The sequence below is a fragment of the Falco cherrug genome, chromosome 2, assembly GCF_023634085.1.
Source record: "Falco cherrug isolate bFalChe1 chromosome 2, bFalChe1.pri, whole genome shotgun sequence".
NCBI lineage: Eukaryota > Metazoa > Chordata > Aves > Falconiformes > Falconidae > Falco > Falco cherrug.
The window spans coordinates 114,302,990-114,328,622 of NC_073698.1; the positions used below are offsets into that span (position 1 = coordinate 114,302,990).

At 49.3% G+C, this 25,633-nt stretch overlaps 1 protein-coding gene and 1 long non-coding RNA gene across 4 annotated transcripts; one reads left to right on the forward strand and one right to left on the reverse strand.

Annotated features, from left to right (window-relative positions):
• Window positions 1–325: 325 nt before the first annotated feature.
• Window positions 326–23,249, reverse strand: LOC102059481 (uncharacterized). Of its 3 annotated transcripts, XM_055701615.1 has the most exons (7): window positions 19,755–23,249; window positions 18,325–18,478; window positions 10,814–11,092; window positions 8,616–8,864; window positions 5,121–5,258; window positions 4,387–4,506; window positions 326–2,954 (listed from the first exon to the last, which is right to left on the reverse strand). In XM_055701615.1, the coding sequence occupies exons 3-7, from the start codon at window positions 11,040–11,042 to the stop codon at window positions 2,794–2,796; spliced, it is 897 nt and encodes a 298-aa protein (XP_055557590.1). In that variant the 5' UTR covers window positions 11,043–11,092; window positions 18,325–18,478; window positions 19,755–23,249; the 3' UTR covers window positions 326–2,793. The 3 variants fall into 3 exon arrangements, with proteins under 3 accessions (XP_055557590.1, XP_055557589.1, XP_055557588.1); XM_055701614.1 differs by lacking the exon at window positions 19,755–23,249 and having other exon boundaries at window positions 18,325–18,602; XM_055701613.1 differs by lacking the exons at window positions 18,325–18,478; window positions 19,755–23,249 and adding an exon at window positions 11,943–12,095.
• Window positions 12,325–17,874, forward strand: LOC129735331 (uncharacterized). The gene is made up of 2 exons (XR_008730830.1): window positions 12,325–14,603; window positions 15,110–17,874. It is a non-coding gene; the product is annotated as an uncharacterized LOC129735331 (long non-coding RNA).
• Window positions 23,250–25,633: the final 2,384 nt, after the last annotated feature.

The window sequence follows — 25,633 nt, forward strand, 5'->3', positions numbered from 1 at the left end:
TCCCTGCGTCCCTTCCCCGCACCTCACAGTTCAGGCAAGGCACCAGGGCAGGGTTTGGTGAGCTGCTGGGGCACACGCATGTGCGGGCACATGAGCACACACGCTCTGACGGGGACCAGTTACATACCACTGTCCTGCAGCCTCTCCTGGACCGGCTTACAAACAAATGTCCTTGTGATCTCTGTTCCCTTGACCGCCCAAGTCGGGTCCAGTCAGCAGTAACTTGTTATCGCTTTCCAGGCGAAAATTTGGAAACCAGCCTGTACTTCCAGTGAAAACCATAAAGGAGCAATTACTATATAACAGAACTTAAACAGTTCCAAAACAAGTTAGAAAACAGATCTTTTTATTAGGAACAAAATTATCACGAGGAAAAGAAAAAGAACACCAAAAAAGAACAACAGCTGGGCATGAACACACATGGTTAAAAGAAGAGCGCAGGTTGCACAGCTTCTCTACTGACCTCCCAGTAACAGAAATCTTTGCCCCATTGCTGAACAGCATCTTCAGCAGGGAAGGACAGAAAACCAGCTGGGTCCTATCTGCCTCATAAAGACATCTCGAGTCTCCGATTCCCATCTCAATGGGAAAAACCCTTCCCAGACTGGGGTTACACCAGTGGCGGTGCTAACAAGGCACCCCCAGTGCCCCCCCGCCCGGGGTTGACAGCAGCAAGGCAGCACCAGGGCAAGCTGGAGCCGGGATGCACTGGGACAAGGCTGGCCCAGCTGTGTCACCCTCAGCACCTGAAACGCTGGCATCTTCTCGAGTGCAGCTCAGAGCACCGTTCAGCCTTCAAAATATGTACTGGAGTCGAGTGTCCCCTGCCTGCCCCTGCCAGAAAGTGCAGAAGAGAAGCAAAGCTGACTTCGTCCCCTCATTTTGGTGACACCGGCTCCTGTTCACCCAGCATCGCTGCCTCCAGGCAGCTGCCACCCCAAGCACTAGCCACCACATTCCTGACATTCAACTCACAGCCTTTGAGGAATGTTTGTACCGAAAGGAGATAGCACAGCACCGTGAGGAAAAGAATTATTATCTCCCTTTGACTGTGGACGATCCGATTCCTACAGCAGCCTTACAAAAGCAGAGGCAGGCTGAATCACCACCAACACAGCACACAAGACCCAAAAATCTTCTAAACAGAGCCGCGGGACGAGGAAATAAGAACAACCACCTATGGCTGGGCGTCACCGATGCAGAGCTTTGCCACGGAGGCAGACACGAAGGGGAAGCGTGCAGCCATCCGCCAGCTCCCCAGACTGGGAGGGGAGCGCCCAGCTTGGGTTTCGTTCTGCTGGGGGACCTGCAGACCTCGCTGGGTGGCACGAACCAGGCATACCCTAAATCCGTTCCCAACGGCACAATGTCAGCACAATCTAAGACAGGGACAAAATGACAAGGGACGCAAGGAACGCAACACGCACCTCCCCGTCCCTCTCAGCCCCGTTCTGCACCATCTCTGCTTTAACTCCGCCAAGCCTTTCCAGCCTACTGGGCTAGTTTAACAGCAACACACCTCCCTTCCGACTACCAAAATGCACTTCTACAGCAAACACCCTGCTCAGGCAGCGCATCCTGCAGCACTCCCCGTGCCCTGCAGCCCCTGGAAGCTTTGCCAGGGACTGGGCTACCTGCTGCCTGCGAGAGTCCTCGCCCTCCCTCACCTTGTCCTTCTCCCCTGCAGGTCTACCCCAGCTGCTCCACTCGCAAACCTCCCCCGAGCAGAACAGGACACGTGTAAGCGGTGAGACTTGCCTAAAAGGTTCTATAAATTGCTGCTGTCTGTGCAAATAACACAGCACCGAAAAAGCCTACATGCACAGGCAGATGACCAGCTTAACCAGCTTGCCGTAGCTAAACCATTACACCAAAGGCACTAATGCTTGCACTGATGAACGGTCTCAGCATTCTAATCAACGTTTCTGCCAAAATCACACCCCCAGACCCCAGGCACCCTTCTGCTGCAAGCAAGCAAGCTAATGACAGAGTTGTTGGAACTCGCTGGCAACCTGAGGAGTTAGGTGCTGGTAAAAGGTAACCAACCCATAGCCCCCTGCCATTGCAGGGCGTTGAAAGGCGAGCAAGCCAGCATCACCCCCCAGGGCGAACACCCGGGTGATCACCAGCACTCCCAACCCCACGGAGCAAGCAGCAAGGCCCAAATCTCAAAGGGTCTGGAGCTCAGAGGAGCAATTCAGATAGACACCCGGCACAGCAGATACCTAGCTGAAACCTCCACTGAGCTTTTTTTTTTTGCAGGGCCAGCGAAAAATGCCTTGAAATCTCCTGAGAAAGAGGCTTTCTCGGGAAATCTCTGGCAGGTCCTTGTTTCTGTCTGGGACTGGCAGGCCACCTCAGTCCCCCTGTCATGCCTGCCCCTTGCAGGAACCACTGGCTGGTGAAGGCATGGCAAGGCGTGGGGTGGGCAGGGAGCAGGAGGAACTGCCCATCTCATTCCAGGCGGTCCTCTAGGGCTCCACAGCTCAGCTGCAGGTCTATTAATAGGCAAAGCATCAAAGAGCTGCCAAGTTTTGTTTGTTAGTGAATCTGTCAGCCCACAGCAGTGCAGCCTTGAAGCCACCCGTGTACTTTTCCTTGTATTTTCTTTTCTTTTTTTTTTTTTTTTTTTTTCCTTTTTTTTTTTTTATAATGAGGTTAGTAAGCCTGGCACCTCACATTACTTCCCCTGCTGAAATTTTCCGGATCAACTCTTAAACACAATGAGACTATGGGATGCAAAAGATGGATGTCGTAGGCCCTCAGACAGGGTAGGACAGTGAGCATGCCACATCAGTCATCAGCTGGATCTGGGAAACAGTCCGAGGCATTTTCCTGGCTTTCCACATCAACTATGACCTCTGGGTCTGGCATTTCCTCAGGCTCTGTCCCCACTGGTAAGTTTTCTTCCACCGGTGGCTGGGGCTCAACGGCTTGCCCAGTCCGGGCAGCATCTGGAAAAGAAGGGACAAATGGTTTATAAGTGCCCGTGCTGTGCTCACCCCCACGGAAACCTCCTGGCCAGTCCCTGATGCTGCAGGGTGCTTAACCCGCTCAGTCCCCTCTCCCCAGGCATCTGCAAGCCAGATGTCAATTTTCTTTGTAACTATTCACTTATTGAGCCGTCCATCATGGCTTTAGACACTGTAGTGCTGAAGCTCTGTGGGCTCACCTGCCCAAAATATACCAAAATACCAAAGTCAAATCTATTCAGTTATATCTGAGTAGTTAAAGCTGGCTAACAGCACACATTTAATAGGTTCTCACCTAAACATTTCCCACACACACGTCTGCTTTTTACTTATTTGTAGAAAATCTAAATATGGGATACTTTGTTAGTCAAAATGGCAATGTGTAACCTTTATATTAAGAGTTCTACACTTTAGGTGTATCAATATTAAGCAATTACCTGAATGACTTTTTTTTTTTGCATTACGCTCATGAGTAGCATTTAATATTTTGAAAGCAGAGCAAAGCAGCGTCCAAGGTTAGACATAAAGCATAGCTGAGCTGCTGAGAGGCTGTGCATGGTACAGTGAAGGACACCAGAAGTGGAGGCAGCAGTGCTGAGATCAGGCTATACGACCTACGTAATGTTGCTCCAGTTCACGATGTCTCTGCTAGACCTACTGCAGCTGATAATGGTGCATCACTAGGGAAGGTGCTGCCCATGCTCGTGTTTGTGAAACAAAATTGAGGGAAACATGATGCAAAAAGTGGAGTGTTAATATCAAGCACTCGCCTAACAGGAGATTTCTGAAAGATTTTTATCGCTGCACTCTCACGACCATGCTGTGCTAAAGCTATGGGGTTTTATTCTCAGTTTCTTTGAAGGATTTAAAATGTGACCATATTCCCACTTTAGCTCCAATTTAAGAAAATACACAAGCCTCTGACTGATGAGATTTAGCTGTGTTTACAGCTCAGCATATTGGTGGAGGCTGTCCTGGAGGTGACTGCTTACAAAAATAATGCCGATTCTTATAAAACATTACTGATGAGAAAGGGGGGAGGGTGATAAAATTGCAGGAAAACTGCTGAGTTTAGGGGGGGTTCTGTCTCAGAGATGTGTATTTTAGCACAGGAGATGCTGGAACAGACAGCCTGCGGTACCCTCTGTGGGATGCTTATGAGGCGGCTGCCGCTACATCTCAAGGGTGAATGAGGGCGAGAGTTACTGCTGTGCAGAAGCCAAGCACGAGTAAGGTACCGATAAATGACCTGCTGCGACTTCTGTCGCCTGGACAAGATGCAGCGCCTGCCCTGCGCTCTGAGTCCCAGGCCCCTCTGCAGTCAGTCCTCCCCCACCAGCCGCACACATCCCTTTTGCCCTTCACCCTCCACACCAAGCTGTCTGCCCGACTTAACACAAGCCACCGGACCCACCAGGCTTTGGAGGGCAGTCAATCTGGGCAGCTTGAGCCTCAACATGGTCTCCATTGGGGGGGCTCTTCACAGCTTCGCTGGAGACCACGGACATGGTTACTCCATCATCCTTCTCCTCATCTGTAAAACCAAAAATGGAGAGTTGAAGGAGAGAGATCCCCACATGCCAGCTGCCTCGGCACGTTCGTTGCGAGGCCAGACCACCACCAGCACATGCTGGCGTCTCCTCCTCACGGCGAGCTGGCTCCCTTCCCAGAGCAGACAGATGCCAGGTACAGAGGGCCACTGCCAACCCGCCAGAGACCAGCCTGGCCATGCTGGCAGGATCACAGCGTGAGGTGGCCTCACTGGGCACGGGCAGATTGCACTCAGGGACTGGTGCTGACAAAGGACAGCCATCAGAAGCCTTCAGGTCATTTCAGGATCTGACCTGGATGAGGCTCAGTTCTGCCCAAAAGAAGAGCTTTTGCTGTGTTTCTTTCTGGCCAGGAGTGCACAGTGGCAAGCGTGAGATGAAAAAAGAAAAAGCAAGGTCTCATTCAAGACCCCGCTGGTCTTCATGGTTTCCTATCAGCAAGCAGCTCTCTGCTCCACCAGGCCAAGGGAGGGCTGGCTGGAGAACAAGCAGCCCCCCAGCCAAAACCAGTTTATGCTGAGGCGATTTCAACCCCAGCCTGGACAAACACAGTCCTCTGTAAGGCTCATCCCAGGGGCCAACGACACTCTCCACTCACCTGAAGGCACTGGGATGAACTTGTGTTTCCTCTTCATGCAGCAACATACGATGGAGGACACAGCCACCACCAGGATAACCGCCCCCCCTGCGCACCCTGCCAGGATGTAAATGAACCACGGGTACTGCAGCAGGTCTCCTGCAAGAAGGACGGAGCGTTGTTAGTCACCAGGGTGGACAAGCTTCTTTCTCCAAACGGGAGAAACCCTGCAGCCAGGTTAAGAGTATGTGGACATCACTGCTGTTGTTCGTTTGGATCAGGGGAGCTGACACCGTGAACCGTGGTACGTCATAATTTATGTCACATCATTTGATTATGGTATGGAATATTTTGTGAAGAGAAGAGGCTTGCGTGACTAAGCTGTGTGCATGTGTTTCTGCCTACTCTGACCCGTAACATCTAAGATCATTCGTAAGTTTTAATCAAATTTAACAGGGCAGGTGGTGGTTTGAAAGATGCTAAAGTCAACGAGATTTATGAAAACAGGCAGAGAAGGGGAGGGAGAGCTAAGCTAGCATCTCCTGCTGACAAAGAAGCTGCAGGGTCTCCCCTCGGAGCTGGTATTAAGCCCCAGAGAACAGGCCGGTAACAACTACACCAACACTACACCAACCTCAAAGCGGGTTTGATCAGAGCCTGCACTTGCTCCGGCACCAGCAACTCCAGCCACCTGAGCCAGAGCTGTAGGAAAGCGGCCTCACTGCTGCTGGGGGAAGGGTTTCTTTTCATTCCCCTTCCCCACCGAGATCATGCGAAACACCTGGCAGGAGGTGAAGGCTGCAGATGGCTGAGCAGACGGCCACACGCAAGTCAGCAGTAATTACTACCCAGCGCAGAGTCCCTTGCTCAGGGTCGGAGTTGCGGGTGTGTTGCTGCTGAGCAAGGAGGCTGGTAGAGGGCATCGCAGGCTTGCAGAACACGGACACCCATCCAGACCCGCTCCTTCACCGGCACAATTTGCTCCAGCCTGGGGCAGCCAGCAGGAAAACTTCTTCCCGTCTGAAAAAACCCGTACAGCTCAAGTACCGCTACAATGCAGATTCCTTATAACTCCTCAGGTGAACCTACGCCACCCCTTTTTGAATCCTTTGGCTCCTTCTCAGCTGCGCACATGCCTGTACAGCACCGCACTGCGGAAACCAACAGGCTTATCTGGAGCTCGGTTTTGAGACGCCAAACGCACAAATTGCTGCGTAGCCCCGGAGGCTGGGAAGTGTTCAAAAGCTCCAGGATACACCGCACGCTGCCACAGTCCACACACTACACAGAACAGTAAAAACAACTGTACACAGGCGCTCCTGTCCGTGAAATCACACATACTCCAAGTGTTTTCAGAGTGCTTGTTCAGGTCTCTTTAGGAACCGTTACCAAGTTCAAAAAAAATCTATACTCAAAATTAAACTTTCATCGAATGAGAAATCATTTCCCTGATAATTTTATTTCTTTTTTGTTGACAGCTTGGAGAATAGTACTAAAAAGCATAAATATACGATGGAAATATTTTTTCCTAAGCATTTGCCATTTGTTAAGGAGGCCTTTTTGAGTTAAAATACTGCGTTAAAAATTGGTAATAAACAAATAATAAAACAAGTAATGAAACAATAAAAGCCTTTTACGTATGTTGACTTGTTAACTTCTGAATCCTCTGCTTTAGATCCTGTGTGATCAGAGCCCTTTGGTGCCTGGAGAGTTTACAGTATTTCTGCCAAATCGTTTTGTGCTAACCATTTTTCAAAATTAATTTCTTCAGTCGACAGGTTGCCCAAAGAGGTGCTTTTACACAGATCTTGTACCTACAGTGGAAATACTACATTCAGCCCTTTGCGAGGAGCAAATTATAACCCACAAAAATAATGAATTGGTCTTTAATTAATTAATTAATTGAGCTCATATCTCTCCTCAAGTATTCAGAATTGCTTTAGTTCACTTTTACAAATGCAGTTGCGTTTATTGACTCAGAATTAGAGTCGGCTGCTACTTTCTTGCTCTCAGACCCTTCCAAATGCGTGCTGATGCACGCATCCATCCCGACAGCGCTATCGCTAAATTCTGCTGCAGGATCTTCAGGAGGAAAATGGGGAACCGATATCGCACCCAGGGGACTGGGCAGCCGCCCAGAATAAACCACGGCCACTGTCAGCACTCCTGTGATTTATCACGGGGCTCGATTGAACAGCTGGTGGGTGTTTGCGTCCTCATTGCTGCGTGCCTCGGCCAGCTTGGGTCTGGCTACACCCAACACCCTCTGACCAGTTTAGCTGGGCAAGATTCAGATCACGGCTCCACGATCACACATGCCAAACTGGTACAGGCTGGCCGGCGGCACCAATGCCATCAGGCACCAACCACCCACGGCATTTCTGTTGGACGCCAGCGCATGATACAGGGGTTATGTCAGTAATTTTGCTTTCACACCCACTGTATACCAGCTATAAAAGAAAATACAGTATATGGTCTGGAGCTGGAGTGTCTCAGACAATGTCTAAAGTGCTAGGTGCTATTGCATATTACAATTTCTCAAGTAACAAAGGTGATTCAATTGCTAAATTAATCAAAAACTTTATGGTTAAATCATGCCTCTCTGATTTAGTTTTGATGACCACGTTTGCTGCCAGAGAAGAGAAAAACCTTCACTACTGAAGATGCAAGTGAAATAACACCCAAGGTTATCTAACTGGGGGGGGGGGGGGTTGGGTGTTGTTTGGGTGTTTTTTTTAAGTAAGTATGAACTTACAACACAGACCAGTGCTTTTCATCATGGGGTTCTGGCAGTTTTGCTCAGTCCTGGGATCCGTATTTTGTCTCATTAAACTATGGCCTCATTGAAGCCGAGTACTCAGCATTTATGGATCGCTTCCAAATGGATAAAGTCACAGCCTTCTCACAGAACTACCTATCTGAGCAGAGACGTGGATAAGTTAAATGACCTGAGTTTTTACCCCACCTCTGATGGTGTGAGGCTTATGAAGAGACATGTGTATAGACTGGTCAATCTTTGTGCAGCTGGCCTAAGGAGGAGAGAGACAAGGCAAAACACCTCAGCCCAGCCCAGCAGCAGCAGGGTTGAACTAGCGGAGGTGTTTTTACAGGGATGCTGCAGAAACTGGAAGGCTGTCTGGGACATGGATGAAGGTCAGAGTAGGAAGCAGCTCGTGTTGCTAAACCGGCATAGAGCATCATTGTGCAGGAGGGTGCAAGGTCCCCGTCACCGGGAGGTAGAAAATCAGGCAGATAGAGATCCCTCCTCGCTGCAGAGCTGGGTAAAAGGACCCCCTGAACAAACCTCTGTCCCTTCTGCAGCTGTAGGCTGTGCCAGCCCAAGCACAGGGGGGAGAAGGAAGTCAAGGGGACGCTTTCTAAAGGGAGGATGGGGGAAGTCTGGCAAGCAGCTGCCAGAGGACAGAAGAGTTCGGTATTACACAGACAGCAACAACTCCTTCGTTTTCTGCTGCAAGAGACCAAACCCAAAAATTTTCTGGAGATGCCATTACTCACCATAGCTGCAAGACAGCGCAACGGGCTTGGTCCTCGTGACTCTGTCACCATGGTAAACCTCACATACAAATTCCCCAGGCACGGTTTTGTCCAGGCGAACCTTCTTCCCGTCATCCTTAATGCAAGCCCCTGGGGCGTTCAGCGCCGTGCCGTTCAGCAGCCACCGAATGGGGATGGTCCTGTTGCTGGACACGTCGCAGGACAACTCTCCAGTCCCATTAGGGAAGCACTGGATACCAATGGCCAGCTCTGGTCACACACAGCACAAGGCAACAGGAGCAGGGAGGAAAGAGAGAGGTGAGGAGCAGGCTCAGCAGTGAACGTGAGCTGGACAGGAGCTTCCCATACTGGCAGTCTTACTACCACTGCATGCACTGGTAGCCCAGAGCACAGAAACAAGTAACCAGACTTTTAGTGCCTGCCCCCAGCCCTGAAATGCTTAGCAGTGTCCACCCAACCCTGCTAGTGACTCTTGGTCCCTCTTTTGGGGATGCCATAAAAATCTGGCATCTCTTCATTTTCCTGATGGAAATTGAAAAAGCAAACAATAAAAGCCCCTGATCTGAGAGGACAGTAGAAACACGCAAAGCATCTGCCAGCCGGAGGCCTCCCCTGCAATCAGCAGGTAAATGCAGCTTCAGAGGAGGCTCGGCGCTCTCCCCCACCAAAGGTTGGTGCTTTTGCTGTCACTCTGCCTCTTCCTCCGTTTCAGAGAGGAACTAGTCCAAATCATGCCCAACATAGGTACCAACACCAGGCACCTGCAGTTAGATAGGATAACCCAGAGCAGGACGATTTAGAACGAAGTAATGAATCACTGATCCTACTACATTTTCTTGAATTTCTCTCTTTCTATCTACTACAAGGAGCTAACCTATTTCCTACATCTGCCTCTCCACAAATACAGGCTAGACAGAGAAGTGGTACAGTTTTATGACAGCAACATGGAGAACGTCTATGCAAACATCCATGTAAATAAACTCAGAAATCACTTTCTTCAACTAGGACACCATTTTCAGCTAAAACTCACTGCCTCCAGGAATACCTTTGCTGTGAAATCGTTTCCCTGACTTAGGCGTGGCAACAGGACACAAGGAGGAGGCAAAAGTTCCCAAAGCAAACCCCCTGAACTGGAGGTTAAACCGAGGACACTCCTGCGGCCTTTGCCCACTTCCAGTCTAAGCCCTTGATCTCCGTGCCAAGGACTCACAACTTTGACCTACTCTCCCCAGCAGTTCCGCCTGTTTGCGCCCAAAAGGTGTAAGGATTCATTTATCTTCACCGAGGCCAGTCTGCTCAGACATTTTCATTACAATTCCGTACGCTTCAATTTCTCTTAGAAGCTCGTGTAAGTAAAAGCCCTGCCAAAGGGACAGCGGCGATGAGGACCAGAGCCACGGCCGCTGGCTGGCTGGAGCACTGCTCAGCAGGGGGGCAAACCCATTTAAGCCTTCTCCATATTAACCCAAGCGATGAGCTGGATCCTGCACAGAAGAGACTTTGTTTGTGTCTTCTCACCCAGATGAGCAGGCACAGAAAGGAGAGCAGCAGTTCCGAGGGCAGCAGGGACACTGGCAGGGTAAGGTACCTGTCACCTGTCTCTGAACTGACCCAGAAGATGCTGACCTCCAAGCTGCTCAGGGGTGGCTGAGAATCAGAAAGTCACAGCCGGGTTCCTTCGGTACCTTTCCTCAGCTGCACAAGGCAGGGGGAAGCCCAGCGTGCCTCGACCCAGACCTGCACAGAAGTCCAGTTCAGTTCTCGGAGCCAAGTCAGGTAGGGTTAACTCCTTAAGCACAGGCGTCCACAGGCAGCAAAATGCTGTTGGTCAGTGAGAGCTTTCATGAGAACCACCAGAAAGACTACTCTGGAAATGGACTGACATCTCCAGCTACGTGTCTACATACTGAGGACTCAACTTTACAAACACTTCATGCTGCTGTCTCTTACATCAGGGCAAACAGCATGTAGCTCAGCTGACTGGCTGCCTTACAGAAGGCTCGACAGACAGGAGAGACTGACAATGCAGATGCAAAAAGCATCTCCTAGTTTACACTCACCATTACTGCTCCCTTAGGTGCCAGAGGCACCTACAGCTCCTGCAAGCTCAGGCGGTCCCTTAGGAAGAATTTCAAGGCATCAGCTTCCAGCCAGGCTCACCAATCCAAAAACTATTTGTTGCTAAGAAGGCCACTTACCAAGTACTTCCAGTGTAAAAACTCTGCTGATGTTCTGAAAAAAAAACTCGTATCTTCCTTCATCCTCCTTCTCCACACTCCTCAGCACTAGGGAGCCATTCTGCAATTTCAAGCACCTGCTGGCAGAACTGCCGCACACAGCCCACAAAGTGTCATTTGAGACATTTATCGAGCACATCACGTCCCTCTTGCTCATTCTGGAGAGGTGCTGCAGACTTTGAATTCCCATAGCAAAGACTGCTGAGCTGCCGCTGAGCGCACCGGTCCAGGTGGCAGAGCCTGAAAGGAGAGGCACAGAGTGTGGGCAGCAAGCTTGCCACGTCCATCCAGCCCCTCTTGGCTGCCTCCCAGAAAGGCAAATGCCCAGGTGAGATGTAAGAGGGACAGACCCACCCCTAGTGACAGGCTGGGGTCACCTGTAAATTGAAAATCAGAGGAGTGGGAAGCCTTCGATAAAGGCCAACTTTCCCCCCGATGACATGGGAGTGGTGCACACAGGGCAGAGAAAGGCTGAGCAGCTCGTCTTTCCTCTTCCCAGATTTGGCACGACCATCTAATACCACCACCGTCCCCCTCTGAGCTCAGGGACTGCGCTAAGGAAGATCCTCAGGGCATCGATGCCATGGACCTCGGGCAGAGGGTAGCACAAACAAGTGTTGCCTGCACAGCAGCTTTTACCCAAAGACTAAGGTCACAGTTTTCACTGGAACAAGTCCTACAGTATCCTCGCACGTTATCAAGTCGCTGTACACAAATCAGGGATGGGTAAATGGCAGGGTGACAGTAGCTCAGGGACTAACCCAAGGTCACACCAAGCATGAGGAGTGGGACCACACTGCTCCCCAGCCCCTCCAGCCAGCATTCTGCATACAAGGACCTTACATTCTCTGCTGAAATGCTTTTACAAATGCATTAAACCGCGAAAGTACGATATTGCTAGTTATCATTCGTTTACTAAAAAAATAATCCGTCTTACTTTGGTCTGACTGCCCCTTTCATGCATTAGCAGTTACGCTGTTTGATGCCTCCCCAAACCTGGTAGCGTCCTTAAAAGATCTTGGAGCAAAATTAAGGTGGCCGCTCATCTAGCCAGATCTGTGCCATCTTCATAAAGAAAAATCCCACTTACCATGAGTAACAGTTATTATCGCCAGCAAGCACTGCAGAGTAAAAGTAGCGCTGAAATCCATTTTAAAGAGCTCCTTGCATCATATGCCCAGAAGACGATCTGGCTACAGAGCTCAGTGAATATAGCATTCAGGAAATGATGTCAGAAGCAAGAGTGAAAAAAAAAAAAAAAGAAAAAAAAAAAAAAAAGAAAAGAAACTCCATAGTGGACAGATTGAATAATGTTTCAAAATAGATCTGCAAGGTTTTGGGTGACTGAGCTCGGGCTGAACCAACACACACCGTGATGTGCTCTGCAAAGTCCTGCACCTTGGGGCGAGCTGCAAGTGTGAGAACAGGGCTGAGAGGTGAGGAGGGACAAAATATCTCCCAGTTGTCCTCACCTTGTTTAGGAAGATGCTAACGCTGAGGCCGGGCAAAAACGAAACACCTATTTCCTTCATCCTTCCCCAGTTTATCCAAGTACAGCATCCCCACCCAGGGAAGAGAAATCAGTCCCGTCAGAAAGCACTGCTCACGCAAACCAGGCGATTTTCTGAAATGCCAGCGATCACTGACGGGGAGTCTCGCCAGCAGGAGGTGTGGGAGAAGGCTCTCCCTCTGGATGCAAACACTAAGTTGCCAGCCTGAACTTTGCTGGGCTCTTCTCGTGACCCAATTGTACCTGCCATGCAGGAAAGCCCCAGGCAAAGCACGAAGGTTACGGGAAGCTGCGCTGCAAAACCAGACTGAATGCAGCCCACGAGCCACCCCGGCTCCGTTTGGGCGCAGATCCCAGAGACGAGACTGGAAAGCCAGTCTTGAAGAACGACTGTGAACCAGTTACACACAGGGCCACACGGCGCCAGACACTTTGCTGGCTCTCATGGAGATGGCTTAAAGCACGCTTGCATTTTGCGCTGAGTACCAAGGCGGATTACAAGAGCCATGCAGCAGAAACCGTCTTGCTCACTGGAGGAAGTAAACAGCTGTAGCATCACAGCCAGCATCTGGATCTTTTTATATGCGCTTGGCAGATGTGCTGTGGAATAACTGTGGCAACAGTTCAGGATGCAGCTAGGAGTCTTATGATTCTGTGCTGTGTCTCTGGACACAAGCACAGCCCACTAAGGAAGCTCCACGCGGTGGAATTACATGTAAACACGCGTTTCTCAGAAATGGTTAAACCCCTTGCGTTGTGGCCTGCACTGTTTTCCAGACAGTTTGGGTCTGCTTGGTAATTCCACATTTCAGCCACTGGTTTGGCCCTCTGGCTTCTCAACAGTGACAATTACATCTCACCTCCTGCTCCCAGTGTCCAAAATTGACAGGTTTGCTCCCAGCCACCATAGCACCACTCTGTCTGTATCATACATGCATAAGACTGGCCTAAATTGATCTAAGACGCGACAAAAATAGCTTTCTCTGAGAAAAGCAGTGAAGCGAGTCTTCAGACGCTCACAGCAGTGCAGAGGAAGGGGGACAGAGAAAAGTATTTACAGTAAGAAACGCTTTCATTTCCTTCTGTGCTGCCGAGATGACATGAAGAAAATCTCTCTCAAATACGACGGCAAGGCTGGGGCTAACCATCTGCCTCGGATGTGCACGTTCAACCTCATCTCACCTTCATGCTTGAAGGGCAAGCTGGTAGGGCTTAGGGCTGCGGTGCCATGGTGGAGACACAAGACAGAACAGACGGCATGTGCAGGGTCACTTCAAAACAGTACCCCAATACGTCCAGAATCTCTCAAAAACAACCAAATGCAGAAGGGGTGTGCGTACAGCCAAATCCAGCAAAAGTTCACCTTCTCCTCCAGCCGACGACAGCTGCCTTGCAGAGCTCATTTACAGATTTGCAGTAAAAACGAAGAAAAATACAGCCTTTATGCTGGAGCTTTACCGTTACAGAAGTGACTCTGCATGACTGTGACATTGCGGTGTCCTGTGTTTAGCCTCCCTCTCGGTGACTCCAGGGCAAATGAGTACATTTATGAGTTCAATATTTCTGACTGCAAGTGCCCCATACATCACACGGTATATGAAGTCCCATTAGCTCCTTCTGTCCCTCACATCCTCGCTAGCTGAAAAAAATTAAATAAATAAAAAAGAAATCACAGCCAGGATAAAGATCACAGCAGCACATGCACAATCTGTGTTGTCATCAATCAGAAGTCTCCTCTTAAGAGCAAGCCTCTCAAATTTCATATATAATGAATTTTTTAGATGAGATTAGGCACTAATTTCTATCAGCTAATGAATGCTCACAACACCCTCGGCTCGCCAGAGGGTTCACTTCCCCTTTTTATATAAAGGCGCATAAGGTTTTGTTCGAATCTTGCAACAAAAAACACCTTGTGAGGCTTAACAGAAACCACAAGAAGAAGGGAGGAAAAAAACCCAAACGAGCAGACGAAAGACAAGAACTTGTAGTTGGAAGATGAACTAGTATTTTCTTTTTTTTTTTACTTAGTGAGCTGCAAACTCCCAGGGCCACTTTGTCCTTTCAGCCATTGACGGCACCGTGAAAGGAGAACAGAGATCCATTCCTTACATGACACGAGGTATTGATGGAGCACGGGAGACTGGGAAACCCCAGCTAGCAAGTAAAGCAGCACATAAACTGTGAAGTAGCATGAAGAAATTTGTACGCACTAACCCTGCACATCTTCCTTTCAAAAGGCTGGTAAGCGTAAGCAGCGCGTCTATTTTTACCGTCGTTAATGCGTGTCAGTGTTAATTGGGGAAATACGCAGGCCTGGCTTCGCACAGGGGGAGGCAGAAGAGCCAAGTGCCAGAAACTCAGTGCACGGAAACACAGAATAATCCTGCAGCTCCAGCCGTGCCAGGGCCGGCTCTGCAGGGTGCTGAGCACCCCTGCTGCCGTGGGGCTGCTCCCAGGGCAGGTACAGCCCGTGCTGCAGCGCTGGGAAGGGGCAGAGGCGTGCAGACGTTAGCTTGCTGGCCCAATCCACACCTACAGCTATTCATGCACGAGGCTTATTTTTAAACACATTTTCAGTAGCTCTTAGAAGACCTTAACTGTGCAGCTGCAAGGCAGGAAAGGGGCGCAAGCCTAAGAGACGCTTCTGTGTGGGGGCAGCAGGACCAAAGATCCTGATGAAGATGCAGAGACTGGTGAAGATTCATATTTGTAAGAATATGAATTCTTTCTTTGTTAAATGAATATAGCCAGAGAGCTATGCTTGAACTCGAACTCCTGATCAAAGGAATCGCAATAGCGAGCAAAAGCCAGCACAGATGAGCACAGAAAGGTGCGTGCTTACACGGCGATGAAGACACTGTCGTGCACTTTGTTTCTCTAACAGCCAAGCTGTGAAATTACACCAACTCGCAACTTATTTAGGAATTGGACACACGTAATCAAGATACTCCCGTAGATCACATTCAAAGCAAGTGACTTTTGGATAAAATAGGCTGTAGTGGCGTATCGAGAAGAGTGACCATGACCTCTGGTCATAGACGAACACCCTCTTGTGTCAGCGACTCTACAGACCCACGTGGGGCTATAAAATGTAAATAAACCTGCAGAATCCCAGCCACAGACAGTGAGGAACATGGACGTACCTAGGTTTTCCCAGGCAGCCCCAAAGCACAGGCCTGCCAAATAGCCTATGGTCTCCATGAGACCTGCTCCACCAGCCCTTGTGCCAAACGCTGCCCTGCACCACCGGTGCTCCACACACTTGTGATACAGCTCAGCAGCGCTGCTGCTTGGGACTCGCCACCCCGAGCAGACCACGACCTCTGGCCAGCTGCAGCCAGGTTACGTGGTCCTGGAGGGGCAGAGACACCAAAAGGCTGTGTTGCAGCTGTGGAGAGATTCCATTTTACCAACAGCAGCCCATTCTCCAAGCTGAGCCGTGCCGCAGGCACGTGCCGCTCACTGCAATGGACGCTCACCGTGGTGGCTGCCAGCGGGTCCGACAGACCAGAGACTCTTGCCCACCGCACGGACCACAGCAGAGAGGTCTTAGGAAAGCAGACAGGCCAGACACAAGCCACTGATATTCCCCCCCACCTCCTGAAACTGCCCATTTGCCACACTTTCCACAGAAAGTTGCACCTGGGGAATTTCTTCTGACCAGCTCTCATTTGGATGCTGAATAAAGCAAATCAGGAGGAGAGAAGGAAAATGGACTTGCATTCTCATTCCTCCTGTCTCTGCCCCAGAGACGACTTGGAGGTGATCCCCCTTTCAGCTCAATCCATGCAACTTCCACGGGGCTGGTCCTCTGCCGAGACATCACCCAGCCCTGCATGGAACCCCGCAGCCAGCGACCAGCTACGCAGCGTGAGGTTTAATCAGAGGGCACTGTGGGGAAAGGAGAGCGAAGGAGGCACATTGCCACACCGGTTTTCCAGCTTCCACTACAAAAAGACCATTAGAAAGACTGTTCTGAGTCAGATTAAAAGTTCACTTCGGCCATCAGCCTGTCTGCAAACACAGCTGAAGCCAGATCCTCAACTAGAGATGCTGTCTCTATTAAAGTAGCCCACGAATTACAAAGAGCATGTTGCAGAAACATGCTGAGATCAGGAATTGCTGCAGAAAGGCTCTGTGCCTAATTACGGACCAGGTACACGTGATTTCTCCAGCCTGTAGTACCTCCAGGGAAGGAACAGTCCGACACACTGAGCTGGGGGCTGCCTGCAAGAGTCAGGGCCAGAACTTCTGGATCTCTGGGGATGCTCCCGTGGGGACTGTCAGACCTCCGGTGACAGGGGCCCAGGGAATGCTCTCTCTTCCTCAGAGTATCCGTGGATATTTTGAGCTTTCTCTTGCCAAGAGATGGAAGGAACATCCAAGATCCTGCAGCCACAGATGAGGACTTTGTTGCATTGGGGGCTTAGCAGAAGCGCTCATAAAAGGCAAAGCTGTATGGCTACATGCTCCAATGCACAAAGAGGAACCTGGGAGACCTCTTAGCAGCAGGTCTGCTGTGCTTCACACACCCCTCTGGCGAGACACATACCACTGGCCCTTGCCTCAGGCTCCCTGCCACAGCCTTTGCTTTTGCGGTGGGATGCTGAGGTTATCTGGGACCCGCCAACGCAGATGCCACTGCTCTGTCTAAAATGTATGGTCCAAGTAAGAGCGCGCGGCAGGGACGACCCTGAAGGGGCAGAGATGATAAGACTCTGCATAGCACCCAAGAGCAAACAGAGGATCTGAACTGCAGAAACCCTCTGCTCAAAATAACCCAAGTTGAAAAACTCACAGTAGCAGCCTGATTTCATGCCCACAGCGCTCTGGGAGAGCCCACCTCTGCTGCCCTGTAACACACAGAAGAGCGGTCCCACGCCTTCAGAATACGTAAAGGAGAAATTGGGGAGAGATCTTCCTCAGCTCCCAATTCTGACAAGTTAAAAATCCATGTGTTTGTCACAGATCCCATAACACATACACAAGCTCCCCTCTCCCAGCTCCCTCTCAGACACCAAACAAGATCAGCCAGGATTACAGAAGCTTATTTGGATTTCTACACAATAACAAGTTGCTGTCACCCTCAGGCCTTCTCTTCTTCCTCTTGCCATATGTGTTGGTGCTTCTCTCTCTACTCCTGCCACAAGACAGCTCAGGCTGAATGTGATGAATTCACCCCCAACTCCACTGCGACTGAGCAGCTATGAGGGGAGAGACCCAGGCAGGTCCACCAAAAACCAGAGACATGGAAGAGGAACCGTGTCAACACTGCCACCTCATCTCAGTGCTCACCTACCGCCTCACCGCCCAGTGAGACGAAGAACACAAGCATCCCAGCTGTCCAGGTCAAGCACACCAGTCACACACCCCTGACATAGCTCTTCTAGGCTGGCCCACAATGGCAAGAGAACAAGATGACTCCATATCTGGAATAACTGCTAGAAACTACAGAATCTAAATTGTGTAAATTTAAATTTTAGCACCACTGCATGCGGGGTGAAATGCTTTGCATTTGCTTTGGAAAAAAAAACCAACAACCCGTCTTATTATTACAGAGCTATTCAGATGTATGGGTTCAGTCATGCTGCTACATGAGCTTAACTGAAGGACCACATCAAGGACAGCAAGAACAGTGCCTACAGTCCATAGGCTCTGGCCAGTTTCACTGGAGTCAGAGGAAAATCTGTTTCTGTGAGTGAACAACGCTAGAAGAAGTCAAGTTCGGGTCCAGCTCACCACACGCTGGTGCAGATCAGCCATGGGTTTGTGCTTTCATCTCTAATGAATGACCCTGATGAATTCCAGCCCCTAATCTGTTTCACCTGGGTCTTGCTCAGAGGCTGCTACCGAGCAACTCTGCCCCCCGCGCCCCCAGCTCCCTGCCCTTGGCCTCAGCCCCCAAAACCTCTGGCAGAGGTTCTCAGCTCCTGCCAACCAGGATTTTTCTGCAGCCACCCACCCACTCCTCAGGTACCAGACCATCTTGTTCCTCTTGATCCATTTCTCCTTGCTTTCCCTTGTCTCACTTTGGGCAGGGAAAGTCAACTTGGGAAAGCTCCAACTTGGAAGATGAACTTGGGAAATTTCGGTGACGTTGCCATCTTCAAACTAACCTGCATTATTTACAAAGGAAAAGAGATTTCATAGGTTAAAATTTCCTGCAGGAGTCACTTAACAATGTCTTAGCCTTACATCTGCTGGGATTACAAGAAGGTTCATGCCAGGCACACTTAAGAAAATCTTTCAACGCAGTCCAGAATGGGAGCAAAAGCCACCAAAGCAGCACGACAGCCCCAAGCTCGCAGGTGGTTATGGCAGGTATTCCCCCGCCCCTCCCCCCATCACGTTGTAGCACCATAGGGATCCTCAAGTGACAGCCAAAAGACTTGAGAAAGCAGCGAGAAACACTTTGTGCCTTTTGCTGAAGCTTTGCTACCAGACACCAGAAAATGCAACTGCTGGTACCTGCAGCAAATTAGAGTGGTCAAGAGCTTTAAGAAGCTTCTTTTAAGGAGCACAGGCATATCCTTTGATTAAAAAAAAAAAAAAAATCCAGCTCATCTAACTTTGTATTGCTTACTAGAAGTGCTTAGCAAACAGAGAGTAAGGTATTTAGGAAAATTTCTATCTTGTCAGCAGACTGAAATTCATGGGACATGGACCAGAATTCCACTGAAAAAAAGAATTTAGGGGGCCACAAATGGATCAAGGCTGAAAGGCAGTGTTTTGTAGGGCCAAAGCTGGAAACATGGCTTCAGCACGCCAACTAGAAAGGGCAAGTTGAAAAGTCCTGGGTTGTGACACTTTTAACGAGGTAGCCCTGGCTGAAGCCACGACAGCAGATAAATACGGGCTTCCCAGACTAGACTAAATTCCTGCCTACCCCGAACATCTGAAACAAGTACAATTTTCGGGAAGTGTGTTTCTTCTGTGTGTTTGGCAATGCCAGGAGGTGCTGCTCCACACTCGGTGGGAGCAGAGGTGGCCTCCCAGGGTGATGGCCCCGCTCCTGGTGGGAAGGACTGGGAGACCCGCGTGGGCGGGCAGGGTGGAACAGCTCAGTGCCCGGCTGGCTGCTGTCCCCATCCCCGTCCAAACCACGCTGCAACACAGCAATTCAGCTCCATGGAAGGAAAACCAAAGTATTGCCAGACCTAAGCCTTCTCAAACCGAGGAAAACCAGCATGAGACTGACTTTTCCATCCTGAAAGTTCAAGAACACGTAGGGGTTTATACATCACGTGTTCCAATCCTCAACCAACCTTCCAACAATAACTAAGTGTGGATGGTTATTGCAGTGGAGGCACATACACCATAAAGCAAATTTCTGACAATGAGCTTACAGCGTTCCCTTGGACACAGAGCTGTACAGACCAAGCTGGTACTCACCCCTAGTTCTTTCCTCTAGAGCCCTCCATAAACATTTATCTCCTTGGAGACTGAAATCTGGGTGTATTCACCAGAGGTTTGGAGCTGGGGGGTCTCTCCTGGAACAGAAGTCATGAAAAAAAGGCAATAGACTGGAATGACTAGGTTTTGCAGCCTGTATGTGTTCAGGATTTGAATATTTCTGCCAAATCAAGCTTCTGCTGAGTCCGTCTCAAGTTCCTCGGCCCTCACCTCATGCTGTGCATGACAGCAATCATCTCATGATGATTGAGAGTGGTACGGAGTACACAACCCTATTCCTGTGTCTCAATTCTAGACCTAGGCATATCTTGGATAGTTGTTCAGTCATCTGGTATCTTCCTGCCCTCTCCTGACAAAAAACACCCTAAATACCCTGCCTTTTTCTTTACAGAATTGTAATTTGGTTGGGGACACTTGATGGCTTTTATCAGCCAAAGCAACCGGCATTACTTGTGTCTTCAGTACAATTTTCCCTATTTGTGCTTGCTATCAGTACATCATCCCCATACTGTATTAACGCAGAGTTTCTGAGTAACTATCCTGTAAACCTGTCACTAAGATTTTCAAAAATAAAGTCAGACAATCCTGCAAACCCTTGAGGAAACGTAGTTCATGTTTACTGTTTCCCTTGCCAGGTAAAAGCAAAAATATGAGGTTCTGGATGCACGGTTATACTGAAGCAAGCTGGGCACAAATCAATCATTGTAAAACGTTTTGTGTTAGCTGGTATCACGGCTATAATTGTTGAAGGATCAGAAACTAGTGAGTGCTGTACAGTTATGCATTTATTTATTGCTCATAAGCCTTGGACAAATCTATAAACTTGTCTTCCATCTGAGCCTAGTTTAGGGGTTTTAACCACCAAGACATATTACAGGAAGACTCGCAAGGAGTTAAAATCCCTCTCAGCAGAAAATGTTCAATTATTTGTCTTATACCTTCCCTTGCTTCCTGACATGACAATAGGTATGGTTTTAAGGAGGGAGGTTTGTCTGCCTTCACTTCTATCCGTACTGGGTTAGACAACCTCAATAACCCTACGTCTGGGTGCAAAAAACCCTCAGTACATCTGAGTTCCTGGGGCATTCCTATCCCTTCTTCACTTGCTACAGCAGTCATGATGTTTTGGCACATCATCCATCAGGAGTCACTATGTAATTCCTTGTGGTGTACACTGCAACTCTGCCCATCGTTTGCGCAACAAGTATCTCCCCACAAAATTTGCTGGTGCCGATCCCAACAGCAGAAAAGAATGATGAACGCACCGTGGACCTCTCTGTACCACCATTTCCTCTGTCCCGGCTACAAACGTAGGCTTACCTTCTACTCCTGCATTTTCTTTACCCTTCATTCTTGATCCTTCATGGGGGGTCGTTAATGTTGAATGAGTTGTGCTGCTATCTATCAGACATGAGTCAGTCTTATCTCTAGTTTTCAAATCTATAATTGGTTCCTTAAGAGTCCCTTGGGAGGATTACTTCTGTTTTCTGCGTCCACTGCTAGGGCTTGGGGATCTGGTAACCATCACTGTTCATCGCTTTCGTTCAGCTCCTGACTGATTTGATTTTCCCTTCGTTGCTGCCATAGCCTCCCTCTCAGGACCACAGAGTATTCTCCTTTCCAGTATCTCCCTTTTATTGCAGTAATCCTTTGGTCTTGTCTGATTTAGATTTGTTTCCCTTATTTCCATAATTATTACCTCTTTGCCCCCTAAAATTCCTACCTCACAAAGCAGCTGCTAACAAGCTAGCCTTCTCTTCCTGCTGTTTTCCCCTCTGCCTAGCCTTAGCCTCATCCCTTCCATTATACGTGACCGCTGCAGCACCTACTGTCTCCCCCATCAGCTGCCCTCACCAACCCAGGGAACGCTGATTAAAACACCTCTTAATATCTGGGGCTGCCTCATCTACAAATAAGGAGACAAGCAAAGACCCATTTTGCAGGGCTTCGGGGCCCATTCCCCCAAACACCCAGAACTGCTTCCCCTGCCCAGTTAGTGCCTTGTCAGCATTTTTTTTTCCTTTGTCCAATTAGCCATTCTTCTAACGCTTTTCAAAATAAACTTAATGCATCTAATCCTGCCTTGGTCTGATAATTCCTGTCTGGCTCTGCATCCAACCACGCAGTCCTACCATCCAGAGCAGCAGCCCGTTCTCAATTTTTCTCCAAAATCAACACTTACTCTTAAGGGGTAAATACAGTTTCCAGTAACCAACAAACATCAGGGTCATACGCCCTAAAAATTCCCCTAATCGCCTGCTGAAACTTTTCCAGGTTCAACCCTGGAGTCAGGGCATTTGCTGCTGCCACACCACCAAATCTGCTGGCCCAAATGGCACACATAACTCTTGTTACGGTTGCCCCTACCGCTGGAGGAGGAATAAGCACCTCCTTCAGCAAAGCTTGCACAGCTGTTGGAGGGAAAGCAGGAGGTGCAAAAGGAGGAACTGAAGGAGTGGTTAAAGTCGATAGCAGGCAAAGGAGACAAAGACACATCTATAGCAGCTGCTGGAGCTCGCATGAATAGCGGTCACTAAGGAGGTGCCTTGGGTTTGTCGTTATTATTTATCTTATTTTTGTAAGACTGGTTTGTATAATCACCACTAGATCTATCATGTCACTAATTATCCCAAATAAACCAGTCACTGATGTGAGGTGGGAAATGGTCTCCCAATAGTAGCTTTAAAAACTTTAGGTGGCCAAAGTTAAAACTACCCACTGATGGCCACTTTTGATCTCTAGTCCCAAGTCATATCCAGCCAGGTACCTTGACACAATTCCACAGCCCTTTTTCTTGACTACCCACGGGTACCTAGCAATTTTGCTCCAACTATTCCAGATTTCCGATAACAAAGTACCTTTCGCTACACCTTGTCCCATTTCCAAATTAAAGGAATTATGTAGGAATTCAACTCACCACCACCTCACCTCTTTCTGGTGGGTTCCAGCGCACTCCCTGCGACAGACAGAAATAAACTCACCCAGTCCGTGGATCTGACACTCCCCAAGAGGTTCTGGAGTTGACCAGTGGACAAGGGGGTCCCACCTGGGCTACAAATTCAGTTGCAGAAGTGATTTGTGATGTTTGTCGACCAAGGAAGAGAGAGACACAAGGGTAGAACAAGAAAATGTTTATTTCATGATCATGAGACCCCCTCCTCCATTAAAGAAGATATCCAAAGGGATTTTCGAGGAGTTTATATACAACTTGAAAAGAAAGGCTAAACATAAGCATCCCATAGCACACAGACACACTTTTGCCCTGTCCCATCACATTCAGAATCTTTGAAGTGCTCTCAGACACCCAGCATCGTGCTGCCTCTGCCTTCTGGTGGTTAACAGAGGAACTTCAGAATCCCAGATGTTCCCCTTCAACTGTCAAACACAAATGATTACTTACTATTCTTCTCCTTAGGGCAACCTGCTAACGTTCCTTCTAACGACTGTTATCTGGCATGCTAACCTCAGCAGCTATCTCTTTAATGACAAAAGCCAGGAAAAGATATTAAAAAAAAAAAACAACACACACACACACACACAAAAACAAAAAGCAAAAGAAAAAAACCAAAAACAAACAAACAAAAAAAAAACCCTGCCAGACAGCCAAAGCATATCTACTCAGGACAGCAAGCTAGACCACCTACACCTGGACACCAAGCAAGCAAGAGCAATGCTCACCATGACCAGTCTGCAAAACAGTCTCTACCTGGCCAGCCAACAAGCCAAAACTACGCTCCCAAAACCGGCCAGAACCAGATTCTCCCCTGCTGGGCACCAACAGCATCTCCCTTCACCAGGCTGCCAGGTACACGCTCACCAGCCCCCAGCCGGAGGTGCTCTCTCAGGCTCACGGCCCACAGACTCCATCTCCAGCCGTGACACTAAGGCTCCTGCACAGGCAGGCCACCAAGAGCCACACGCACCCATGCGCCAGCAAGGTGGGACACTACCCCATACCCCAGGCAAGCTGCCAGAACCCTACCAGCTAGCCACAAACCTGTAGCATTTGTCCTGGTTGGCCAGCCAGAGCCCTAAACCACTTGCCCCGGCAAGCCAGCCAGAACCCTACGTCCCCTGACTGGCTAGCCACAGCCAGACACCACCTGCCCCATTCCCCAGCCAGAGTGCCGCAACACCGGAGCCAGCCAGCAAGGGCCCTAAAATCACCCGTCCTGGCCAGCCAGAACCCTAGAGCACTTCCCCAGCTGAGTGCCCAGAGCCCTAGACCACTTGCCTTGTCCTCAGCCACGTGGAGACAGAGGCCACCAGCTGAGCTCAGCCAGCTCCAATGGCACCATCAACAGCCAAAAGGGAAGTTAAGTGGGTACTTACCAAGAGGGTACCCCATGCAAAGGATACGGCACTTCCACATCATCCTGCCTGGTATCCTGCAGCTTCACGAGGTCTGAGCCCTGCAGCAGGTGGCCACGGCCTTGTGGTGTCTCAGGAGTCCTCCCCACCGGGAAGCAGAGCTTGAGGTCCCCTCCCATCCCCTGCCACCAGCCCTGCCCTCCCCTACCAGCCACTTTGTAGGGGTTAACAGGTACACGAAGGCTAACAGAACGGCCAGAAAAAGTCATGGGGTGAAATAAAGTAAAAACGCACGCAGAGAAGCTATTGGCCAGAGGAACGAAGCAGCCACAGCAGCACGCACCAGGTCCACGGCAGCCCCCCGCAGCCAGCCCTGGGCTGGTGAGCCCCAGCAGTGCTTCGCCCTGGCCAGCGGCACAGCACAAGGTTCACCGGGCAGCTCCGGCCGCGTTCGAGCGTAACCTCCGACCGAAGCAGACACAGCTCTGCTGTCCCTCTCGGCAGAGCCTTGCATCCAGCTCCAGTCACAGGGCTGGCGTCTGGGTGTGAGAGGATGGAGAGGCCTGAAACCCTGATGAAGCTGGCACATCTCCTGCTGATTTAATTGCCAACCGCTTTTAGTAGCGTCAAGAAGTGCACTGCAAACCCGGGGCATAGAAGATCTTATCAATAAACATCTAAGACTCACAGTAATGGCACATGCGGAAAGTTGAGGAATTTCAATCATTAAAATCTACAGTCATTGACTCAGAGTAAAATCCACAGTCATTGACTCAGAGATGTGGTATACTTACACCTGTTGTACCCTCTGAACTGCATGACAGACAAATGTAAGCTTTCCTTGCCAATGTAAAGTCACCCAGTTAGTGCAGCAGACATGCCAAGGTCCCACAGCTAACCACTTGGCAAACTGAAACTCATCTGAAGTAGCAGTCAAGGAACTTGCTGCATTTACTTAGCTTTCCCCTTGTAAGCAGGAAGACACTTTAAGATGAAAACCCATTTTAGAAACTCCCTTTCCATTACATGCTCCAATTTGCAATTTTTAGTAGCCATTCTCAAATCCATCAAAGCTTTCATACTCAGTTTTCAGATACTTTGTACTCATCAGCGCTTAATTTTTCATCACACGGTACGAGATTGGGTATCTCCAGAAATTGTTCATTGTAATCAGATCATAATGTTTCTCAATCAGTCTAAATCTACGCTCCCTGAATTCTCGCAGATCAACAGCAGAATCAGCTTTTTAATATTTTTCCTATAAATACACAATAGGGATTTAAAGAGCTCTTGCACCATGAAGACTCATAAGCTGACACCACAGACTGGAAGGCAAACCTGAATTTTGCCTTCAGACAGGGTATTTTCTGTGATAAGCCTGAATGTGAGCTAGCAGGTGATTCTCTTCAAAAATACACACATTTCCTTTCCAGACACAGTAGGAGGAGCAAGAGCCACGAAGATAGTGAGTTACTACCCTGATTAAAGTTCAACAAGAATATTGCGAGCAGTTTTAAGAATCAGAAGTTCACGAGGGTGTGGACAGA